Here is a 25,858-nt window from a genome sequence, read left to right on the forward strand (position 1 = left end):
TTACAATTCATTCCCTTGTCAAGTCCAGATTGGAAGTACGCACCCTTGACAAGTGAAGAAAGTAGTTTCTTTCCTATTCGACTGTACCAGACTTATGCTCGACAGTCTCAGTAAGTTCTTTTGGTTCGATCAGTACGGCACTCACCTCATTACTTTGTTTTGGATTCCCCTGATGAGGTCCAAAAATAATAATAATAACTGCTAATCTGTGACATTTGTTTGTGCCTCTGAATGTAGCTGAATGATCAAAAACTTTGTATGACGCACAATTGAAGACCTGAGAGCAAGAAAACATCATGAAAGGTTGTGAAAGATTTCTTTTGGCCCCTGAACATGTATAAAACATTACCAAACTATACGAAACTATACGCAACTTTAGTGTATACATGTTGAGGGGCCAAGTGGACTTACGGTCTTCTTGCGCTCAGGTCTTCAATTGAGCTTTATAAACCTATATATTATGTTGCCTTGATTCCCGCATAATGACGAACCACAGATGACTGTTGACCCTGTGTACTATAGGCTGTCTCGTCTCAAGTTGAGAACTTTTGAGATTACCATCAGCCCACCAGTGCTTTATGGGATTGCGTCGGTGGCGTATGGACCAAATCGCCCTCCTCATGTGTGTATACGCCCCGCAAAATTCAATAGACACTGCCATCACTGCAAAATCCAACATGGCGTTACTCTCAACGTGAGACGAGACACGCTATAGTAAATGGTATATGGCGGCATTATTATGTTTATTTTTATGTTGCATTATCTTCGGTTATTATAAGTCTATTGTAATTGGAATATTTAACGTTATATCTTGAAATTATTTTATCACATGAAGGACGCCCTCAAATCTCTATCTTTGAGAATGAATGCCCAGGGCAATAATGACCTAGAATATTAAATTGTGTATTCATTAATGTGATTGCACCACATGGGCCATATCAATGTTATATTTTTGGATATATTGATCAAATCTATTTTGGATCATATTTTATTTGAAATTTGATACCCACCCTACCTGTCGCTATAACGAATATACGTATTCTCTTTTAAACGATATACATGTACATGTAAATGTAAATGTAAATGTAATCTCAGTAAAAGGAAGGAGAAATTGGCCCTCGGGCAAGGTTTACTTGGTTTCATTTACGCCCACCATTCCGTCTTACTTAAGGGGGGGGGGCGATCTTTTGTGCGTAATTATAGAGGGCCAGGGGATTCACTCTATCATTATAAAAAAAAATATTTGAAGAAATCAAAGAGCCCTAGGAATAAAAATTGTAGTGTAATCCACTCCAGACACAATTTCTTTTAATGACAAAAGAATCCGTAAATATGGCACCTCTTGCCCTTTTCAGGTCAAGGCTGTTTTTACCATTATGCAGCGAACCATTGTTGAAGCTATTTCACATACATGTTCAAAACACTCTAGAGAAAGAATGTAACCATATACTGCTGAAATATCTTTTGTTGATTTCGAATGATAATGTCTTAACGTCGTAAATTTTAAGGTCAAATTCGTAAAATCAAAACAAAACATTGCGACGCAGATATTCAATTTCATCATCGTATCAGTGTCTTTATTATTTGTTTGAGGCCTTTTATGCATAAAACGGCCAATCTATCTTTACAAAATGCATCATTTTTATGTAAACAAAAGGTAAACAAAGATAGCATTATGAGATTTATCTTTTATTATTACATTCCTCTGATCATCTGCCTCCGTGGCCGAGCGGTAAAGACCGGGACTCATAATCAATGATTCTTGAAATCGTTGGTTCGAGTCCCATCGAAGCCTGTGGAAACTTTTTATTTTCTTCAAAATTCATGATCGCATTCCGAAATGAGTAACTTGTCGGTAAATCGTGTATCGTATCCTAAAGTTCTTTAGGGAAACAGTCTCTGACTTATGGTCTATGGGACAGACGAATCATGATTAAAGACATCGTTACAGTTGGTTCCGTTCAGGGTAATAAGCCCGATTGTTGGCTGCACGTGCCTGTTCTGAAAAAAAAGCCCCAACCAGCTATCTACGTGACCCTACGTGACTTGGTTAAAACCACTTGTGCCTGGCCGAAGTTTCGTCACCGTTATCTCCTAGATTTTAACTGTTAATGCATATAATCAAGATACAATCCTGTTGGTCTTGGACCTATATGGCATTCTATGTCCAAGTCCTTTATTCGAATAAGCCAAAATTACACGGTTGTTTTCGGTCAATATTCTATATCCTTTAAACCAGACGTATCCAGCGGAGGATTCGGAAAATATGTCAGCGTGGTGTTGTTAATATATTAACTTCTTTACCCATTCATTAGATTTAAGTCGGCCAATTGTTTCAGGCACAAATGTATTTTCTATTTTGAATCTAGAGATCTTCGTGTGGTTGGTAATTACTCCTGACATGCTTACATTAATTAGTTGCATTCTGCCCTGATAATTATGGGGAATAAACTATAGTTCCTTGGATTAATACGATTTCACTTTCTTTTTCTTAAGCAAATTCAAGAAGCACATGTTTATAATATAGAGATGACTCCATATGGTACACTGTTGTCATTATAATTAACGGGATTAGATAGTAGTTTTTAGAATAGAGTTAAGTGAAAGTAGACAAGAGCTATTTTTCCAACTGAAGTTATACAAACTTTGCAACAGTAAGGCTTAAACATCTTTGTAAATCGAAGAGCTTCTTGGTGTTAGTATGCGCACGTTTTTCCAATAAACCATCCTGGTTATTTTGTCGCCCCAGGAGGTGACTGGAACACACAATACACCGGGTTTCTTATGTGTGCTTGCTTCTTCTATTAATTTAAATCGACTGATCTATAACATGCACTTTAAAGAAACCTACCGTTAACGCAGTGGTTGACTTTAATACAGCAAAATCTACCAGATAAAACAACTCTTTATATTTGGTAGCTTTTGGCAGCTGAAATTGATACCTAAAACAGCAAACAGATCTTTTATAAGCACGTTTTTCAACAAAAGCACCTGACTGAATCAAACAATGTGGTATTGGTCTTGTAATGTAGAATTCAAGTTATATTTAATATTAATTTAATTGGTTATATCATTTAGAATTCAAGTTATATTTAATATTAATTTAATTGGTTATATCATTTACCGCAACAACAGTATTGTATGATATTTTGTCGACAGACATATCATAATTTCTTCAAGTCAACATAGTATCCCCATGGACAGACAATAATATTATACAGCTTTACTGTGCTGTGAGTTTACATTTTTCATATTCAATGTTATAGTATTATACGTAAAAGCTCGTAATGTGATTGAATTAGTCTGAAAGGGGAAACAGCAGTAATGGAATTACATGGCTGGCTGTCACCCCGTAGAGATGAATAAAATGAACGTGACTCTCATCTTTTTCTGGAGATGGAGGTTGAAAAGTCATTTCCTGGTTTTCCAATTCATTCCCTTGTCAAAACGAGATAGGAAACACGCACCCTTGACAGGTGAAGAAAATAGTTTCTTTCCTGTTCGACTGCACCAGACTTTAGCTTGACAGTCACAGTACGTTATATGAGCTTAATCGGTACAATACTCACAGCGACTGATGCTTTATTTTTCGATTCCCCTGATCATATCCGTTTGTTTCCGTCGACCAATATAATAATAGTAATTCTATTACCTCCACGACCCATTATTCAAAATCGCGCACTGTGATTTGTTGAAACGCGTCACGTGAGAGCCCATTATTCAAGCGCCGTAACACATTCTACGCACAGCATTACGCTTGGTTACGCGTGCAATATTTCCGCGATACGTGCTGTCACTTACGCGTACCCGCTCCACCTTGAAGTAAACAACTTAAAATATTTGTGCCAAAAAATGACATTTTCTCTTTAAATTGCACTATTTCCTCGGCAGTAAAAACGTTTAAATAATGGGTTCGGCTGCGCCTCACCCATTATTTACGTTTTTACTACAACACTACTTTAACAACAACAACAACAACAACAACAACAACAACAACAACAACACCAACAACAACAGCAACAACAATAATAATAATGATAATAATAATAATAATAATAATAGTTATAACAATACTTGGAAACAAAGTTTTCCTCTCATTATTTAAGTTGACCCGCTCAAGAAATTCTAAATGTAGGTTGGTTAGCGTTCTGTTCCTTTATGGATGAGCAACATTTGGTCACCGTGATCAGTGACTTTCTATGAAGCGCAATTGAAGTATCAATCTCTAGTGAAGTTGTCGTGATTCCTGCATACTGACCAACCCCAGATAAATATAAACCGTTCCGTTGTATTATAGCCATTATTTGTAACATTATCGCTCGAAAAACCGCATAATGCACTATAGGGATGGTTTAGAGATCTGTTCGTCCGTATACTGAAATCACTGATATTTACAAACCAATTTTATTTTTTATCTGTACGATTTCTAAATCGGAAAAGGACATCTATTTGACATACTTGATGGTTTCTAATGTTATAAAATAGTTTATGTTTAATATCTTGTAATATGCCCTGAGTGATTTAATTTGATTATATAAATTATCTTTGTTTACAATTTAGAGTTACTTCCATGAGATCTAGAATACGTCGAAGTGCGTACCTCTTCCAAGAAAGGAATTTATGTTATATTCGTCAGTCGATTTGCTGCAATGTGGTTTATGAAACAAAACATCTGTCAATGTAGGTGGAAACAGGGGGACAACTGCAATGCAGGCCTGTTTTCCATTAGATATTGTGTGGAAGGTGCGAGGATTTTATGCAAAGGATATAAAAGTCTTCAGTGGACTTTGTTGAACAGTGATCTTCGCAGGACAAGTGAATCAGGATATACATCAAGAATATTGACACCAAAATTTTCAAATCAACAACAAGAAGAAGGCTGCTGGCTAAGTAACATTATCAAACACTCATAATTGATGTATTTGATTGCATGTATTTATGTTTATGTATCAGATCATTATAAATCACATTTTACTTTTAATTAAGAGACTCCGATATTGTTAACTTAATTAAACAGTGTATTTTGTTTTGCATTCTCAAGAGACCTTGGGAAAAGGGTGTTTTGGCCTTGAGTCATTAACGACTCATAACAATCTGTAAAATTTGGAATACTATTGGTTAAGATAGGTATTTAAGTTTCGATTGGAATAGTATTTTAAATATCAGTTGTTTTAAGAGTATATCAGCATGATTAAAGAAGTCACCTTCTTGTTTGTTATGTTATCATGGCCACAAATAAATAATTTACGTGCACGTTATGTTTGCATATGGAAACGCCTCCAGTCTTTTTTTCTTCTTTTAAACATTAATGCTCTAGTGAAAGCTTTCCATTACATCGTTGTGATACGATTAAAGTAATCTTTTACTTCGGCTGTGTTGATCAAATTTGATGATTAAGACCAAAAATAACTATTATTTGAAATAACACTCGGATCAAAATAACCACAGTAACGCAGGTACCCTGGCACTTCAGGACATTATAAATATGCACCACATGGCCCATCTCAATCTGTTACTGTTGATTCATTGATCGAATTTACCTGAGACCAGAGATAACTATTGTTTGAAATAACACTCAGATCAAAATAATCATGGTGACGCGGGTACCCTGGTACTTCAGGACATTATAAAACCAAAACATTCGTCGTATTCCCTGATTACTAGTACCGTAAAAACTCGATAGTTAGCATATGTGCTTACTATCGAGCACTTTGAAAACATGACGTATCAAACTCCGGCGCTTTACCAACTGAGCTAATGGGGTTGAGACACACATTTCCAGGTTTACTTGCTCGTGTATAACTATGTGTATCGATGATTTACTCAAAACCCTTTACACTTTTGTGGATGGGGCGCTTCATGTTTGCATGTTTTAAAAGCGCTCGATAGTAAGCACACATGCAAACTATTGAGTTTCTACGGTATTGTAATAAACCTCGTGGGTAGGGGTTTATATCTTGTTTCAGTTAAGTGGAAAAACTTTTAATTCCGGGATTCGAGTGATTCACTTGAACGTACTCGAACCATGCAAGTTGATAAGTGATGCATACGCTGTCATTCCACAAATTCCCGAAAGACAAAGTATACTGGGAGTATTCGGATGAAATGACTTAACCATATTTGATTTGATATTTATTTGAAATAACAATCAAATCAGAATAATCACGGCGACATGGGTATCCTTGCACTTCAGAATATTATAAACCAAAACATTTGTCGCAATAAAATACATGGGTTGGGGCGTATATCTTGTTTTAGTTAAGTGGAGATACTTCAATATTTTGGTAGTATTCCCTTGAATTTTATACTTTTCATATGCTCTAAATACCACGGGAGTAATAATAATAAGAAATGAAGGGCACAGAGGGTACCTGCTTTCAGTAATAACCCGGTCTTAAAACTTAGAACCGTGCACTTTCTAATAAGGAATTCTTCTGCTTAGAATTCCTAAGTGTTATACAAATAGCCTATGTGTTGAAACCTTATCTTGGTTTCTTTGTGAAATATATATGTAACCTAAGTATACTTTCAGGTAAAAAGATATTCGGTACTTTGAATATCTAAGCAAAAAGGTAATACCAATCATATCTGTCTTTTTGCGTATTGAGAACCGTTCATTCTTTGGTTCTGAAACCTATTCTGTCTCTTTTTAGAAACTTGGGGTTAATGTTAAGATTTTCTATCTTAACTTATTTTTTCATAATAAGCCTAACTTGGCTTAAACATGTTTATTTATTTTTGTTAAGATTTACTATCTTAACTTATTTATTTATTTTATAAGCCTGACTTGGCTTAAAAGTTATTATTTATTTAAAGCTTTAATTAAATTTAAGTAAACTACTTAATATAATTACATATGACAACTGTCAAAGTCTCTTTTTGGAAGTTTTGGTGGCTCTGAAAAGAGCCGTTTGTTTTGGGCTTTACTGCCGCTTATTTTGGCCCGGCTTATTCTGCCAGGACCGTTTCTTATTCTGATGTTGAGGACGATGTTGATGATGACGGGGCCGTTTACTTGGCCTTCTGGAATCTTCTTGCCGTTCTGATGACTTTCTCTTCTTTGAAGGTCGCCTTTGCTTAAGAAGCTCTTCATCTTTCATAAGCAGGTTGGCTGCTTCTTCATCGAAGTAATTCACCGAATCCGTCGCCTCTTCTTCGTTGACCTTACGCCTGATTCTTCTTCTACAGCACTCCAGTGCGTCCTCCAAATCTTTGTAGGCTTCTGGGATGACTACCCCAACTAAGTCTTTCAGTAGCATCTCCACATACTTGCGGTCTTGCTCTTTTACCAACTCGTCGATTTCTAGTCTAGCTTTTGCTGAGAACTTATAGAGTGGGCCTAAGCCTGGCCAACTTCTAACTGCACTGAGTTCACGCGGTATCTCCCGCGTGTTCTCGACTCATTGCTTGAAGCTTTAGCTTCTTTTCCTCAAGGATTGCCCTAGCAACAACTTGTTTCTCAATAGTGAGAAGCTCGTCAGTCACTACGGTTTGTGCTATCCTTGATAGGTTCTCTTTTGTTACTAGAAATACTTCGGGAGTTTCCCGGACTCTCTGTCCAGGTGTTGGTTGTGAATCCTGACTTGGATTCGATGGAGGCGGTGTTCTTGAAGATTGCTTAACCTGGCTAGGTTTAGGCGCTTGATCTGCAGACGACGGTACCAAGTCCTGACTAGGACCTGATTTGCTTGGAGAAAGTTGACGTTTGTCACCTAACGAGAGTCTTCTCTTCTTGGTGGATGATGAGCTTGGCTTGCTATGCTTGCTTGCCGATTCCATGTTGCTGGTTCTGGTACTAAATACCGAATGACGTTTCTTACTGGAAACATCGTTATTTATCGTCTATCCGCTGCACTCTGATTGGCCCGTAAACCCGGATGTCTGATTGGACGGTCAGATCGGCCAATTGCGTAGCTCGCTTTATTGGCCAATCATAGACGCTTCCTGTTTTCTCGCCATTTCTCGTATGTCTACGTGAAGATGGCTAACTACTTAGCGTCTTATTAAATGGAATGCTTTCCATTAAAATTATAACACTTTTTTTTTTGTTTTATTATGGTAATATTCTTAACTTAGAATATTAATACTGAAAACCGTCTTTTCTATCAGTGACCAGATAAACCTATATAACATCACTAATAATATATATAGGCCTATATGTTTTAAAACTGAAAACATAATTTATAATTCTATATAGGTAATAACTTAACTTATATAGAGGGATATTTATGCCGACTGGTATAAATATTTAGCATACAGTAAAGCTAGACAAGCCTGTTTCGATCCTCAAGGGATCTCATCAGTAGCACTGTAGAAGGTCTAATTATTGCTGACCTTTGCATGTCGTAAAAATTAAAATAATATATATATATATATATATAAATATTCAAAATTTAATTTCTACAGCTCGAGAGACTTGCTAGTCTGTCGACTTTTTGAACTTTTGGTGGCTCTGAAAAGAGCCGTTCATTTTACGGAAAAAATCTTTTTCCGTATTTTTTGCGAATAACTCATCGCTTTTTATAGGGTTAAGCTTACCCTTTATAAACCTATAAATAGTAGACTTACTATTTGGAACTTTTGGTGGCTCTTAAAAGAGCCGTTCTGTATGTGATGAACCAAAAGACAAGAACTTTTGTCTTGGTATAAGGGAAATTGTCGTTCATAAACGATTAGTTATAATGTTGGAAAAAACTCATCTAGCCCTCTACTCTCCATTGCTAAATCTGTTAGCATACAGAGGGTGGGTGATTCTGTTCTTGAATCAAGGGCAAAGCTTAATTCATCGTCATTTCCTACCGGTAATCTTGCCTTCACTAACGTATCATTCAAATTCTTAGTCCTACTATGAGCTATAATAGGAATTTCGGGAAAGATACGTTTCAGATCTGGCTGGTCGGAAATGATATCCCAGTGTTTCAGGAGCGCGTTCTTGACATGTTTACTATTTATATGCGGGTAGTAATTGATTTTGAAAACTAGCGGGATTTTATCATCTTTTTGTTTTTCTGTGATAAACCCTTGTCTGTTTTCAAAATTCACTTCATTTTCTGCCTTTTCTATTTCTTCAATACTGTAACCTCTTGTTACGAGTTTGCTTTTGAAGACAGATTTCTTTTCAACGTATGACTCTACGTTATTCGAGTTACGTGCGTATCTGATTAACTCGCCTTTGATAAAACCCCTAAAGACTGAGGGGCTGTGACATGAGCTTCTATCTAGATAGCACCATGTTTCTGTAGGCTTAGTGTAGCATCTAACGTCTAAGATGTTTAAAGCTCTAAACCTTATACCTTTGTATATTACTAGGTCTAGAAATTGGATTTCTTCCTTAGAGGCTGTATATGTGAAATTCAATGATGGATGTAATTCATTAATCTCTGTTATGAATTCTTCCAATTCTTTCATTGAACCTGTCCACGTGAGGAGTGAATCATCCATATAAATGTGAAATGATTATAAAAAGTGAGGGGCACAGAGGGTACCTGCTTCCAGTCATAACCTTGTTATAAAACTTAAACCTTGCTCTATTAAATTAGGAATTCTTCCGCTGAGAAATTCTTAAATATATACTACTAGCCTATATAGTGAAACCTTATCTTGGTTTCTAAAGAGAAGTATTTATACGTAACCAAAGTCATGCTTTTTGGTTAATAATATTCAAAACTGTGAATATCAAAGCAAAATATTATACCAATCATATGGGTCTTTTGTAAAGTTCGGTGGCTCTGAAAAGAGCCGTTCATTCTGCGGTTCGAAAACCTTTTTCTGTCTCTTTTATAGAAACTTTAGTATTATGGTTAAAAATCTATTTCAACCTTATTTATGGTAAAACTGTGAGTCCTTTGATGGACTCGAGTTTGATATCAAGTCCAGACTAGGACCTGATACCGTATGATGAAACCTGACTAGGTTTCAATCTTGAGGGTGGCGACTGCAAGTCCTTTCCTGGACTCTAACTTTGAAATAAACATCAAGCTTGTTTGATATCAAGTCCAGACTAGGACCTGATACCGAATGATGAAACCAGACTAGGTTTCAATCTTGAGGATGGTGACTGCGAGTCCTCTCCTGGACTCTGAATTTGATGACGAGTCCTGACTAGGACCCGACACAGAATGACGTTTCCTACTGAAAACATCGCTATTTATCATATATCTGTTGCACTCTCATTGGTCGGTAGACCGGGATGCCTGATTGGACGGTTAGATTGGCCAATCGCGGAGCTCGCTAAAATGGCCAATCAAATTTATAAAAAGTGAGGGGCACAGAGGGTACCTGCTTCCAGTCATAACCTTGTTATAAAACTTAAACCTTGCTCTATTAAATTAGGAATTCTTCCGCTGAGAAATTCTTAAATATATACTACTAGCCTATATAGTGAAACCTTATCTTGGTTTCTAAAAGAAAGTATTTATACGTAACCAAAGTCATGCTTTTTGGTTAATAATATTCAAAACTGTGAATATCAAAGCAAAATATTATACCAATCATATGGGTCTTTTGTAAAGTTCGGTGGCTCTGAAAAGAGCCGTTCATTCTGCGGTTCGAAAACCTTTTTCTGTCTCTTTTATAGAAACTTTAGTATTATGGTTAAAAATCTATTTCAACCTTATTTATGGTAAAACTGTGAGTCCTTTGATGGACTCGAGTTTGATATCAAGTCCAGACTAGGACCTGATACCGTATGATGAAACCTGACTAGGTTTCAATCTTGAGGGTGGCGACTGCAAGTCCTTTCCTGGACTCTAACTTTGAAATAAACATCAAGCTTGTTTGATATCAAGTCCAGACTAGGACCTGATACCGAATGATGAAACCAGACTAGGTTTCAATCTTGAGGATGGTGACTGCGAGTCCTCTCCTGGACTCTGAATTTGATGACGAGTCCTGACTAGGACCCGACACAGAATGACGTTTCCTACTGAAAACATCGCTATTTATCATATATCTGTTGCACTCTCATTGGTCGGTAGACCGGGATGCCCTGATTGGACGGTTAGATTGGCCAATCGCGGAGCTCGCTAAAATGGCCAAAATTATAAAAAGTGAGGGGCACAGAGGGTACCTGCTTCCAGTCATAACCTTGTTATAAAACTTAAACCTTGCTCTATTAAATTAGGAATTCTTCCGCTGAGAAATTCTTAAATATATACTACTAGCCTATATAGTGAAACCTTATCTTGGTTTCTAAAGAGAAATATTTATACGTAACCAAAGTCATGCTTTTTGGTTAATAATATTCAAAACTGTGAATATCAAAGCAAAATATTATACCAATCATATGGGTCTTTTTGTAAAGTTCGGTGGCTCTGAAAAGAGCCGTTCATTCTGCGGTTCGAAAACCTTTTTCTGTCTCTTTTATAGAAACTTTAGTATTATGGTTAAAAAATCTATTCAACCTTATTTATGGTAAAACTGTGAGTCCTTTGATGGACTCGAGTTTGATATCAAGTCCAGACTAGGACCTGATACCGTATGATGAAACCTGACTAGGTTTCAATCTTGATTCTGGCGACCGCGAGTCCTTTCCTGGACTCTAACTTTGAAATAAACATCAAGCTTGTTTGATATCAAGTCCAGACTAGGACCTGATACCGAATGATGAAACCAGACTAGGTTTCAATCTTGAGGATGGTGACTGCGAGTCCTCTCCTGGACTCTGAATTTGATGACGAGTCCTGACTAGGACCCGACACAGAATGACGTTTCCTACTGAAAACATCGCTATTTATCATATATCTGTTGCACTCTCATTGGTCGGTAGACGGGCTGTGGTATGCAGCCATTTGTGCGGGTTCGAGGGGAGGGAAGGATAGTATTGACGCATGTACCTTACAGGTCCATGGGCAGTCAATCCCTCGTAGAAGGTCTTAATCTATTTTAAAACGTGTGCCTAACCCAGTGAGGTAAAGTAACCTAATACCGAGCTCAGACCAAGAGTATGCCTATCAATCTCTAAATTAGCCCACCAGAGGGCAGTACTATTGAAGTATTTCGTGCAAAGTTATTGCATATAAAATCATGATTAAGGGCAATCATGTTTTTTCCAATCATAACATAAAGTGTTCCGACTATTCGGAAAAGAGCAACTTTATGATATATAGTTGTAAGTTCTCAGCTAAAATTGAGTAGTGAAAGATATCACTACTAAGAAAATATAGTATTGAACAAGAATATGGTAGCGAGTATAATAACCAAATTTTGAATTTGTAAGCTAACAAATTATCGAATCAAGAATTTCTAGCACTCGGGAAAGGCCTAACTTCATACCAAATCCAGAAAAACCTAGTATCGTTGAAGAACGACAGTTTTCCTTCTACCAAAAACAAAGTTCATGTTTTTGATCCATCACAAAACGAACGGCTCTTTTCAGAGCCACCAAAAGTTCTAAAAAGTAAGTTTACTTTTATATAGGTTTGTGAAAGGGACAGATTTTACCCTTCAAATGTGATAAGTTTATCGCACGAGATATTACGGAAAGTATTCTCCGTAAAATGAACGGCTCTTTTCAGAGCCACCTAAAGTTCAAAAAGAAAGTCGGTTGACCAGCGAGTCTTCCGAGAAGTAGAAATTATTTATAATTTTTTACTTCATGCATAGGTCAGATATAGACCTTAACAGTGCTACTGATGAGATCCCTTGAGGATCGAAACAGGCTTGTCTAGCTAACTGTATGCTTTTATCCAAGCCGGTCGGCATGGATATTTTATTTATAAGTAATAGTTATTACTTATAATATGAATAATTTATATAGTGTTTTTAAGTTTAAAAACATGCAGACCTATACATATTTTAAAGTGATGATGTGTTTACACACTAAGTATAGGTTTCTCCATTTTGGTAAGGGCGTTTTAAATTTATGATATTCAAAGTTCTGAATGTCATAAGAATTAATGAAAACCGCAGCAAAAAGGTTTTTATATATGAATGGTAAGCCTACCATTGAAAATGATGCTAAGATGTTAGCCGATTCTACGTAGATAAACGAGAAACGGCGAGAAAAACAGCAGCGTCTTTGATTGGCCATTTTAGCGAGCTCCGCGATTGGCCAATCTAACCGTCCAAGCAGGCATCCCGGTCTACCGACCAATGAGAGTGCAACAGATATATGATAAATAGCGATGTTTTCAGTAGGAAACGTCATTCTGTGTCGGGTCCTAGTCAGGACTCGTCATCAAATTCAGAGTCCAGGAGAGGACTCGCAGTCACCATCCTCAAGATTGAAACCTAGTCTGGTTTCATCATTCGGTATCAGGTCCTAGTCTGGACTTGATATCAAACAAGCTTGATGTTTATTTCAAAGTTAGAGTCCAGGAAAGGACTTGCAGTCGCCACCCTCAAGATTGAAACCTAGTCAGGTTTCATCATACGGTATCAGGTCCTAGTCTGGACTTGATATCAAACTCGAGTCCATCAAAGGACTCACAGTTTTACCATAAATAAGGTTGAAATAGATTTTTTAACCATAATACTAAAGTTTCTATAAAAGAGACAGAAAAAGGTTTTCGAACCGCAGAATGAACGGCTCTTTTCAGAGCCACCGAACTTTACAAAAAGACCCATATGATTGGTATAATATTTTGCTTTGATATTCACAGTTTTGAATATTATTAACCAAAAAGCATGACTTTGGTTACGTATAAATACTTCTCTTTAGAAACCAAGATAAGGTTTCACTATATAGGCTAGTAGTATATATTTAAGAATTTCTCAGCGGAAGAATTCCTAATTTAATAGAGCAAGGTTTAAGTTTTATAACAAGGTTATGACTGGAAGCAGGTACCCTCTGTGCCCCTCACTTTTTATAATTAAGCCCATTATTCAAGCGCCGTAACACATTCTACGCACAGCATTACGCTTGGTTACGCGTGCAATATTTCCGCGATACGTGCTGTCACTTACGCGTACCCGCTCCACCTTGAAGTAAACAACTTAAAATATTTGTGCCAAAAATGACATTTTCTCTTTAAATTGCACTATTTCCTCGGCAGTAAAAACGTTTAAATAATGGGTTCGGCTGCGCCTCCCCCATTATTTACGTTTTTACTACAACACTACTTTAACAACAACAACAACAACAACAACAACAACAACAACAACAACACCAACAACAACAGCAACAACAATAATAATAATGATAATAATAATAATAATAGTTATAACAATACTTGGAAACAAAGTTTTCCTCTCATTATTTAAGTTGACCCGCTCAAGAAATTCTAAATGTAGGTTGGTTAGCGTTCTGTTCCTTTATGGATGAGCAACATTTGGTCACCGTGATCAGTGACTTTCTATGAAGCGCAATTGAAGTATCAATCTCTAGTGAAGTTGTCGTGATTCCTGCATACTGACCAACCCCAGATAAATATAAACCGTTCCGTTGTATTATAGCCATTATTTGTAACATTATCGCTCGAAAAACCGCATAATGCACTATAGGGATGGTTTAGAGATCTGTTCGTCCGTATACTGAAATCACTGATATTTACAAACCAATTTTATTTTTTATCTGTACGATTTCTAAATCGGAAAAGGACATCTATTTGACATACTTGATGGTTTCTAATGTTATAAAATAGTTTATGTTTAATATCTTGTAATATGCCCTGAGTGATTTAATTTGATTATATAAATTATCTTTGTTTACAATTTAGAGTTACTTCCATGAGATCTAGAATACGTCGAAGTGCGTACCTCTTCCAAGAAAGGAATTTATGTTATATTCGTCAGTCGATTTGCTGCAATGTGGTTTATGAAACAAAACATCTGTCAATGTAGGTGGAAACAGGGGGACAACTGCAATGCAGGCCTGTTTTCCATTAGATATTGTGTGGAAGGTGCGAGGATTTTATGCAAAGGATATAAAAGTCTTCAGTGGACTTTGTTGAACAGTGATCTTCGCAGGACAAGTGAATCAGGATATACATCAAGAATATTGACACCAAAATTTTCAAATCAACAACAAGAAGAAGGCTGCTGGCTAAGTAACATTATCAAACACTCATAATTGATGTATTTGATTGCATGTATTTATGTTTATGTATCAGATCATTATAAATCACATTTTACTTTTAATTAAGAGACTCCGATATTGTTAACTTAATTAAACAGTGTATTTTGTTTTGCATTCTCAAGAGACCTTGGGAAAAGGGTGTTTTGGCCTTGAGTCATTAACGACTCATAACAATCTGTAAAATTTGGAATACTATTGGTTAAGATAGGTATTTAAGTTTCGATTGGAATAGTATTTTAAATATCAGTTGTTTTAAGAGTATATCAGCATGATTAAAGAAGTCACCTTCTTGTTTGTTATGTTATCATGGCCACAAATAAATAATTTACGTGCACGTTATGTTTGCATATGGAAACGCCTCCAGTCTTTTTCTTCTTTTAAACATTAATGCTCTAGTGAAAGCTTTCCATTACATCGTTGTGATACGATTAAAGTAATCTTTTACTTCGGCTGTGTTGATCAAATTTGATGATTAAGACCAAAAATAACTATTATTTGAAATAACACTCGGATCAAAATAACCACAGTAACGCAGGTACCCTGGCACTTCAGGACATTATAAATATGCACCACATGGCCCATCTCAATCTGTTACTGTTGATTCATTGATCGAATTTACCTGAGACCAGAGATAACTATTGTTTGAAATAACACTCAGATCAAAATAATCATGGTGACGCGGGTACCCTGGTACTTCAGGACATTATAAAACCAAAACATTCGTCGTATTCCCTGATTACTAGTACCGTAAAAACTCGATAGTTAGCATATGTGCTTACTATCGAGCACTTTTGAAAACATGACGTATCAAACTCCGGCGCTTTACCAACTGAGCTAATGGGGTTGAGACACACATTTCCAGGTTTACTTGCTCGTGTATAACTATGTGTATCGATGATTTACTCAAAACCCTTTACACTTTTGTGGATGGGGCGCTTCATGTTTGCATGTTTTAAAAGCGCTCGATAGTAAGCACACATGCAAACTATTGAGTTTCTACGGTATTGTAATAAACCTCGTGGGTAGGGGTTTATATCTTGTTTCAGTTAAGTGGAAAAACTTTTAATTCCGGGATTCCGAGTGATTCACTTGAACGTACTCGAACCATGCAAGTTGATAAGTGATGCATACGCTGTCATTCCACAAATTCCCGAAAGACAAAGTATACTGGGAGTATTCGGATGAAATGACTTAACCATATTTGATTTGATATTTATTTGAAATAACAATCAAATCAGAATAATCACGGCGACATGGGTATCCTTGCACTTCAGAATATTATAAACCAAAACATTTGTCGCAATAAAATACATGGGTTGGGGCGTATATCTTGTTTTAGTTAAGTGGAGATACTTCAATATTTTGGTAGTATTCCCTTGAATTTTATACTTTTCATATGCTCTAAATACCACGGGAGTTTAAGATAAGATAAGAAATCAAACATGTACACTCATACGCTGCCAGTCGATATGCGAGGGTCATGCAAAACAGTTCTACCTCCATCATAACATTACTGCATCTTACATGCCAGGATATTGAAATTATTCACGATTATACTCTTAAATCTAGGCTACAATTAATTGATGAAAATGTGAATTTTGGCTGTTTATGTTGGTTAAAGCGAATACAGGCTTGTTACGTCGGAAACGGTTAAAAACTGAAGGTTAAAGCAGCCTATTGTAGCTTTGGAAAAACTCTATAAAAATGTTTTTAGGATGAGGTTGTCCAACTGCTTACTCAGGATAAATATTTTGTTCCTATTTGAGTTTCCTGACATGCCTTGGGACTTCAAAACAAAATAAAGTATGTGAGAAGAAACTATCGGAGAGTTCAACAGACACACAAATGTTACCGGAATTTGCCAGATTTCGACTAGACCACGTTTAAGGGTAATTCATAATTACGTCCTTATTTTAAGCAAGGTATCATCTTGAAGTGGAAATAAGATGATTCCCTCGAGGCGCTGAAGGGCTGGAGGATAAGTTAAAAATAGGAAAAATGTTTCAGCCTAATTTCCCTGCTTTCTTCCTTCTATTGATAAGAACAAGTCAAAATAACTGAATAATGTACATATTAGAAAACTGCTACATACTAGTATAAGATTTTCACTTGCTGAGTTGATGGTAAAAGACGCCGAAACTTGGTACATTTCCTGGTAGATTACACCAACCCAGAGCCTAGAATCTCTCACACCCACCCAACCACCTGCCACTTTAATGAACCACTGCAATTTCATCTCTTCCACGCCCTATTCTTTCCTAACGATATACATGTATTAAGATTGTTTCATCTCAGTAAAGGTAAGACGAAATTGGCCTTAGGGCAAGGTTGTCGTGCTTTCATTTACGCCTACCCCTCCATCTTATTTGGGCTCTTAAAACAGTGTTTTTCTCTCATCAAACATGTAATCAAGATACAAACCTTTGGTCTTGGCCCTACATGCTATTCTATTTCCTGGTCCTTTAACCGTATACGATCTATATTATATCCTTTAAACCAGACGTATCCAGCGGAGGAATCGGAAAATATGTCAGCGCGGTGTTGTCAATAAATTAACTTCTTTACCATTGTATATCACTGCGTTTAAGTCGGCCAATTGTTTCAGGCACATTTATATTTTCTGCTGCGGATCTAAAGATCTTTATGTGATTGGTATTAGTCTTGACATGCTTAGATTAATTGGTTGCTGGTTTGAAATTGTGTTTTGCTGTTTATGGGGCATAAACTATAGTTCCATGGAATTATGGTTTCACTTGTTTTTGCTGAGAACGACGCCCTCAATAGTTCTCAAAATTCTGTTTTTACACGATTATATTGTACTGTATTAAAGCAACATACCCTGCAAAAATCATGACTCTAGGTGCTGTAGTTTGGTCAAAATAAAACGCAGGAACCGTCGTTTTATTGTTTACGATGGAATTATTAGTCTAACGCATACACAATGTTCATAACACAGTACGTAAATGGCGTGCGGGACGGTGATCCACAACAAAGGATCGTACCATAACACGACCGAAGGAGTGATACGTATTGGCGACATCGGCGCTGGTAGTAATTTCAAATTTTCTTTATTTTGCCTTAGTTGTTCGGCTCAAAAATAAAAGTGGATATATCTGACAGCAAAAGCTAACATTTTATGGCAAAGAATTGCTGATCTATTTTGTATGAAAATGTTATAATATGGCTTTAAGCAAACTCAAGAGAAACACGTGTTATATAATGTCGCATTGTCATGACGCCATACGTTATATACTATTGTTATTCTAATCAATTACAATACGTTGATTAGATAATTGTCTTAACCGGATAAGATAATACTTCCTCTCTTCTTACAAATGGATTAAGCGGAAGTAGACAAGAACTATTTTTCCAAGTGAGGTTATACAAACTTTGCACCAGTAAGGCTTAACAAAGAATGGAAAAAAGTGATATCTTTGTAAATAAGAGCTTCTTGGTGTTAGTATACGCACGTTTTTCCAATAAACCATCCTGGTTATTTCATCGCCCCAGGAGGTGCTTGAAACAAACAATACACTGGGTTTCTTCTGTACCTTTGCTTCTTCTATTAATTTAAATCGAATGATCTATAACATGCACTTTAAAGAAACCTGCCGGTTACGCAGTGGTTGACTTTACAGCACAATTTACCAGATAGAGCAACTCTTTTTATTTGTAAATGACGTCATTTGAAATTGATACCTAAAACACAAAACAGAAAATTTAAACGCACGTTTTTTCAACAAAAGAACCAGATTGAATATTTGACAGCCCTGTGGTATCGTACTTGTAATAGATATTACACATTATATGCAATATTAATTTAATGAGCTATATTATTTATAAACTTTAAATCGGCATTACATGACAGCTGTAAAAATACATATTATGATTTCAAAATAACCGTGCATCGACATTTATGTCATAATTTTAAGTTTATTCTTAAACCGATTTTAGGATTGTAATTTTGTAAACGTATCACGTTTCAGCACATGAACAAATAAATAAACATGATAAGTTTACAAACTGAAAACTCTACCAAATTATTTCTATGGACAGACGATGATCTATACGGCTTTAGCATTCTTTTTACATTTTATCATATTCTCGTGTTATACGTAAAAGCATGTAATGTGATTGATTTAGTCTGAAACATGCTGAAAGGGAAAACATAATTATTACATGACTCGCTGTCACCCCGTAGAGATGAGTACAATTAACGTGACACTCATCGTATTCTGGGGATGGAGGTTGAAAAAGTAATTTCCTGGTTTTCCAATTCATTCCCTTATTAAGTCAAGTCGAGATAGGAAACACGTACCCTTGGTAAAATGATTCCTTTCCTATTACACTGTACCAGACTTTCGCTGGAGAGTTTCAGTATGTCATTTGAAGGCAGAAAGTATGATGTCGGTCCAATTTTAATTTAGCTATTCGTTGCCAAAATATTACACAGTATAAGTAACAACCGTACCACATACAGTCAAGTCGTTTGTGATAATGTATTATATACGTATGCCATGGATGTTTGATGTGATCACTTAATATGTGTCTTTCAACTATAGACCTTTACAATACCAACAACACTAATATGCACACATATTTTTAGTTATATTTTGACTTAGATGTTTTCTTTATCAAATATGTTATTCGTTTCTGCCTTTTTGTGGTAAACTGTTTATCTGTGTGCATATTGATGGCGCTATTTACATATATGTAACTTAGCCCAATAATTCCTTTCATTTCATGATAAAAAGTAGTTTGAAAATTTCCTTGCTACATGTTACTCAATTTTATATATTAATACCATTTTACAAGTGTCTACTCCTTGTAAAGATGCAAACAAGATTTAAGATAGCGCCACCAGTGTTCTACTTTGTTTTAAAAGGAATACAGTTCTATATGCCTTCAAACCACCGTGCATAGCCATTGGAAATGCTTATTTACATGTGCGTTATGTTGTCATATGAAAACACCGTCAAGTCTCTCTAAGAACATTATGCTCAGAGCATTAATGCCCTAAAATACTGGTGTACCGTGAAATCAGTCCATTTAATCGTCGTAATACGATTATAGTTGCATGTTATTGAACCACATTGCTCATCTTGTAATCTTTTACTTCGACAATATTGATCAAAAATACTTGAGACTAGAGATGACTATTATTTGAAATAATACTCGGATCAAAATAATCATGGTGACGCAGGTACCCTGGCACTTCAGGACATTATAAAACCATTCGTCGTATTCCCAGATTTGTCGCAATAAAACTCGTGGGTGGGGTTTATATCTTGTTTCAGTTAAGTGGATATACTTCAATTCCGGGATCAATGTTTTGATGTTATTCCCTTGATCGTAAGATTTCTCATACACTCGAACAACGCAAGTTTACATAATAACTTAATAAGTTATGTATACGCTGTCAGTTAGATTATATTCCACAATTCAACTCCCGAAAGACAAAGTATGCTAGGTACGTGCATGGCCTGGATGAAATGACTTTTTAATAATACATCATATACCAAGACATACGGTATATCAACTTGCCAAGACTTAACCGATAGATAGCGGATGCTGAATTAAACCATGGGAAATGATACTGTCTTGGTCAGTGCCTTTGTTGTGGAATCATAGAACATCTAAGGTGTTCACTTAATATAATAACAGTAACAGGATTTGCGTACATGCCAAAGAGGATATTTTACTTATGAAGACAGAAGCAGTCTACAAACACATCCAAAATCTACCAATATGTGATGCGATCAAGCAAAATCAGTCGGAACTCGGAGATATATGAAATTTTCAAGTTTCTTATAGGATAGTAAAAGGCATTTGAAAAGCTGCATTTTACAGAAAACCCAATTGAAATTGAACAACCAGTTCCAAAGATGAGACCAATTAGAGAGTTTCCAATACAAGAGAAAACAAAAGGAAATATTGCCTTTTGTTTGGCTATATCTCAAAATCAATATTTCCGACTGATTTTGCTTGATCGCATCACATATTATCAAATAATAATATTTAGGACCTCAATATTGTACCTATAAATTAGGACCTCAATGATTCTTGACGTGTATGAGACAAAATACCGGGAAATTTGAAAATAATAAATTCCCATGCTTAGCTCTATTGTGACTGTTGCGTGTGTGGAGCGAAATTCTGGTTCTGGTTCTGGTTAAATACTTCCCAACACTTTCTACAAAGCCAGGCGAGAAGGGTATTGTGCGCAGAACGTCAGATGCTAGTTGTTACGAGCTGTGTTTTGATGGTGTTTAAGGACTTCTTTCTTGAATACTTTGGTTTCTGTAATGTCGACTATGGTTTGAGGAAGCTGGTTCCAATCTTTGGTTGTGTTGGGGAAGTATGAGTAAACCCAGCAGTCTTTCTTGCCCGTTGGTCTTTGGAAGGCTTTTGAGTGGAGATTTCTGGAGTGACGTCTGACAGGCTGCAGAAACGTTTGCTCCGGAATGGCTGCCTGACCACTGGTGATTTTGTGCATGAGGGTGAGTCTGTCTGCTTTGCGTCTGAGTTCTAAAGTGTCCCACTCGAGTTCGGCCATCATACTTGTTGGACTACTAGTTTTTCTGTAGTCTCTCATAACAAACCTTGCGGCTCTTCTTTGGATGGATTCAAGCTGCTGTTTTAGTTCTCCTGTATGCGGATCCCAAACTGTGGACGAATACTCGAGCTGAGGTCTGACCAAGGCTGTATAAGCCTGAGCTTTTAATTCTTTTGGGCACGATAGGAGGTTTCTCCTAATGAAGCCCAACTGGCGGTTAGCCTTTGCTGTTATGTTGTTTATGTGTGCATTCCACCTTAAATCACTTGTTATTTCAACACCTAGGTAACTATGGCTTTGGGTTTCAGTTAGAACCTCCTCGCCAAGTTTATACTCTGTGATAATTGGGGTTTTTTTTATGAGTGATGCGCAGCAGAAAGCATTTGCTGGCATTAAATGCCATTTGCCATGTGTTTTGCCACTTTTCAAGTGACTCCATATCTTGTTGCAGCATGTGTGTGTCCTTTTTGGTAATTATGGTTTTATATACTACGCAATCGTCCGCAAAAAGACGCACATTTGACTTCAGGGTGGCTGGTAGGTCATTCAAGTAGAGCAAGAACAACAAGGGACCTACCACCGTCCCCTGGGGGACACCTGATTTTACTTCCACCCAGTTTGAGTTCTCACCTGCAATTACCACTCTCTGTTTTCTTGTAGTAAGAAATTTATTTAGCCAATGATGGATGTTTCCAGTAATCCCACATTGTGATAGCTTTCTCAAAAGTCTTTGATGCGGAACCGTGTCAAAGGCTTTTGAGAAATCCATCACAATGAGGTCGGTTTGTTGTTGTTTCTCCAGTGTGTATGCTAAATCGTGCACTGTTTGCACTAACTGGGTCTCACATGAATGGCGGGCTCTAAAGCCGTGCTGCTTTTCTGTAGGGATTTTGTGGACCTCAAGGTGTGACATGATGTGACAATGAAGTATGTGTTCATAAAGTTTACAAGTCACCGAGGTCAGTGATACTGGGCGGTAATTGCCCGGGCAAGTTTTATCTCCTTTTTTATGTATAGGAGAAATATTTGCCATGAGCCAATCATCTGGTGGTGAACCATGGTCGTAAGAATATTGAAATATGGTGGTTATGGCGGGTGCAAGCTCTTCCGCTGCCATTTTCAAAATCTTACCAGGAATTTCATCTGGACCACAGGCTTTGTTTACCTTAATCTCACTAAGCAGTTTTAATACCCCAGGGGTGGTAAACACGATCTCAGAAATATCAGGGTATTGGGTGGGTAAAGTGTGGGAGTCATCCATAGGTTTTTCAATGGTGAACACTGACTCAAACTGGGCATTAAGCATTTCTGCTTTTTGAAAATTGTCCGAGACTAATCTCCCATCACTCCTCAGGGCAGCAATGCCCGAGTTGTCTTTTTTCATTTTGTTAACAAAACTCCAAAACTGCTTAGGAGATTCAAGGCATTGTGATTTTACGTACTCCCAGTATGCTTTCTTAGTTTCTTTCTGGACAAATTTCCTTTGTTTTTTGAAATTGTCCCAATGCTCGGGAAGATTTGTCTTCCTTGCTTTATTATAAGCTCTTTGTTTTCTTCTTAGGAACCTTTTGATTGTTTGGTTTATCCATGGTGTGTGATGTTTCTTTCCAACCATTTTGCTTGGTATGTGTGAGTCCATTGCCTCGTGGATCCCTCCTTTAAAGGATGTCCAGAGGCTATTTACTGTGGTGTTAGCTAATTTGGCTTGTTCAACGATATTTTCACAAAGTGTCTTAAGCTCCTGTTTGAGTTCTGTCATATTTGCTTTATTGTACATGAAGATTTTCCTTTCAATCGTTAAAGCAGACTGTTAGTTATTTCGGTTCTATTTTTTCTTTTCCTTTAGAAATGCAACTCATCTTTACTTCAAAATTCTTTTCTTTGCATTTAGTTCAAACAACAACAACAACAACAACAACAACAACAACAACAACAACAACAACAACAACAACAACAACAACAACAACAACAACAACAACAACAACAACAACAACAACAATAAACATTAACTTAAACTCACCATTTGGGGATGTTTCACTACAAACCACACCAGCATCGTGTGTATGATTGCATTCATTTTCATTTATCTTCCACACAGTACAATTAGCAATAGACACAGTAGAATCACTACATTTCACTCCTACAATTCTTATATTTCCCTGTTCGTTAGATTGCTCCACAGTGTCATCAACAGGTGTTGGTGTGGATTCTGTAAGATCAGCCCATAGTCCGCCCTCTACGGCTGATCCTAATCCCAACTGTCTGCATATTGTAAGAGCTTCCCTTATATTCCAATCTGTTCCACAAACAGTATGCCAACTTTGTTCATAATAAACCTCAACTTTCCCTTCAAGTGGAATGGAACCATCAGTTAATCGCACAGAGTATGTTTCAGGTACGGTGGGATCTGGTATAGGTATATGTCCTGCAGCATCAAAACCTGTGTAAAAATATAAACAGTGGTAAATGAGATTAGATGAGGTGACTATAGCAGTTACTTTGGTTCAAAATGGTTCAATTTATATTAAAAGCGTCTCATTAGGCCCACACAGATAATTAAGCTATATTCTAGTTGAAATCATACACGCCCTATGGAAAATTCAGATTTTGGTACCTGTGTCATTCTCATAGATGTGCTAACATAGCCTGCTAGTAGTACAGCCAAAAGCAATGTATGAAAGACAAATTAAGACATTTTACATGAATCTGCAATTTATATACTGGCATTATATAAATTAGCAAGGGGCTTCAACTTTGTCTTGTCAATAATGCTGTTTCCTTGTTTTTTTGCCCAAATGTTTCATTTCAGAAATACCCAACAACAATTTTATTATTCTTCACTTTTAAGCGATTTACACAATTATATTTTTCATACTTTCGCTGAGATCACTGAATGGGACCTTAATCTGGTGTAAATTTGGAGTCACTCATAGAGGCAAACCCATGAAATGTACACTGTCTGTAAGGAAGATTAAGGTCATGTCTTCCATACAGGGGGGTGTATGGATTTCAACTGAATAGCTTAAATTGCATTAGCTTCTGTGTTTTACAGGACGCAAAAAGGGAAATTAGAATTGGGACATAAACTTCGAACGAGTCTGTAAAATATGCTAAGTCGTCTGATTCACGCAGTCAGGAACATCCAGTAGCTTCTATTTCTAAATGTTGGTAACACCTGATAATTCCATGGGGATTATTATATCATCGATACAAGCAGTACTGTCCAGTGATGGACAAAGATCAGTGCAACATAACATCGGCGAAACTTTAATTTTGTAAATGTGTCAAGGATCAAATGATTCATCTGGATTGGAAGAAGTATTTAATGTATTGAATCGAGTTGAAGATCAGATCTTGATCAGAGCTCTCACAGAATGTGACCGACTAAGTTCAGTGATTGTCAGATGAAAAGGATAGACAAGTGGATGTGTTATTCAAACCAAAATGTAGAAGACATTATTTAGAACCTTTTAGGGTGGTCGAATATTTTGCTTTAGGTTGTACAGATTGCAATGAGCCAATAAGTCATGTTGGATAATGGACCTATAATGTTTGGACCATCAATATTAACATGCGCTATATGCAACCTATCTCGACCTATTCTGTGCCACCCTTGCATAAAAAATGACGGTAATTACAGTTGTGATTCCATGGAGTTGGTTGACTTTACATGTCTCAATTCACTTCTATTTATTGAATACATTAAGTCAACTACCGACACAAATTACATTTTATGTTCTTTCACGTTTTTGTTGCACGTGAAACAAGTGTTACAGTTATATCGTTCGGTGTTTTCAATGTATGATCCTTAGGATGGCTAAGAAGCATACTTTCACGATTGATTACTCTCTTTGCTGACACTATTACGGTAATAAAAAGTCGGATCTTGAAATTTGTCGTGTTTTTATAAACATTTCCTCCTCTGTATAGCTCACCAAAATAGATATTGTATCAATGTATACTATCAAGTTAAAAAGGATTTGCTAAATGTATGATGCTCCTGACAAAAATAACTTGATGCATATATAACTGAAAGTCTAATGGCATCTACTTGACATCAATAAGAACATTTTCATAAGTGCTACTTGAATTTTCCAACAAGAGTTACACGAAATTTGATACGGTTAAGATTTATTTTGATAACGTATGCCGTATTGTCTTTAATAATTCGGAAAATCGAGCACTTATGCAGAGTGAGTTATAATTGAAAGTCTTGACATCATTAGATTTTCACAAGTGATACTTAACAAGAAGAAGTATACCAATTATGAGACGATAAAATTCCA

The 25,858-nt window shown here is 36.6% G+C and overlaps 1 protein-coding gene across 1 annotated transcript in view; it reads right to left on the bottom strand.

The window, feature by feature from the left end:
* Nucleotides 1–25,858, bottom strand: part of LOC140135948 (scavenger receptor cysteine-rich domain-containing group B protein-like) — a 145,672-nt gene that overhangs the window by 41,256 nt on the left and 78,558 nt on the right. The window contains exon 2 of the mRNA XM_072157646.1: nt 23,593–24,012. Within this exon, the coding sequence (XP_072013747.1) occupies nt 23,593–24,012 (420 nt within the window). The remainder of the gene's footprint in view (nt 1–23,592; nt 24,013–25,858) is intronic.

This window comes from Amphiura filiformis, chromosome 16 (assembly GCF_039555335.1).
Source record: "Amphiura filiformis chromosome 16, Afil_fr2py, whole genome shotgun sequence".
In the NCBI taxonomy this organism is placed as follows: Eukaryota; Metazoa; Echinodermata; class Ophiuroidea; order Amphilepidida; family Amphiuridae; genus Amphiura; species Amphiura filiformis.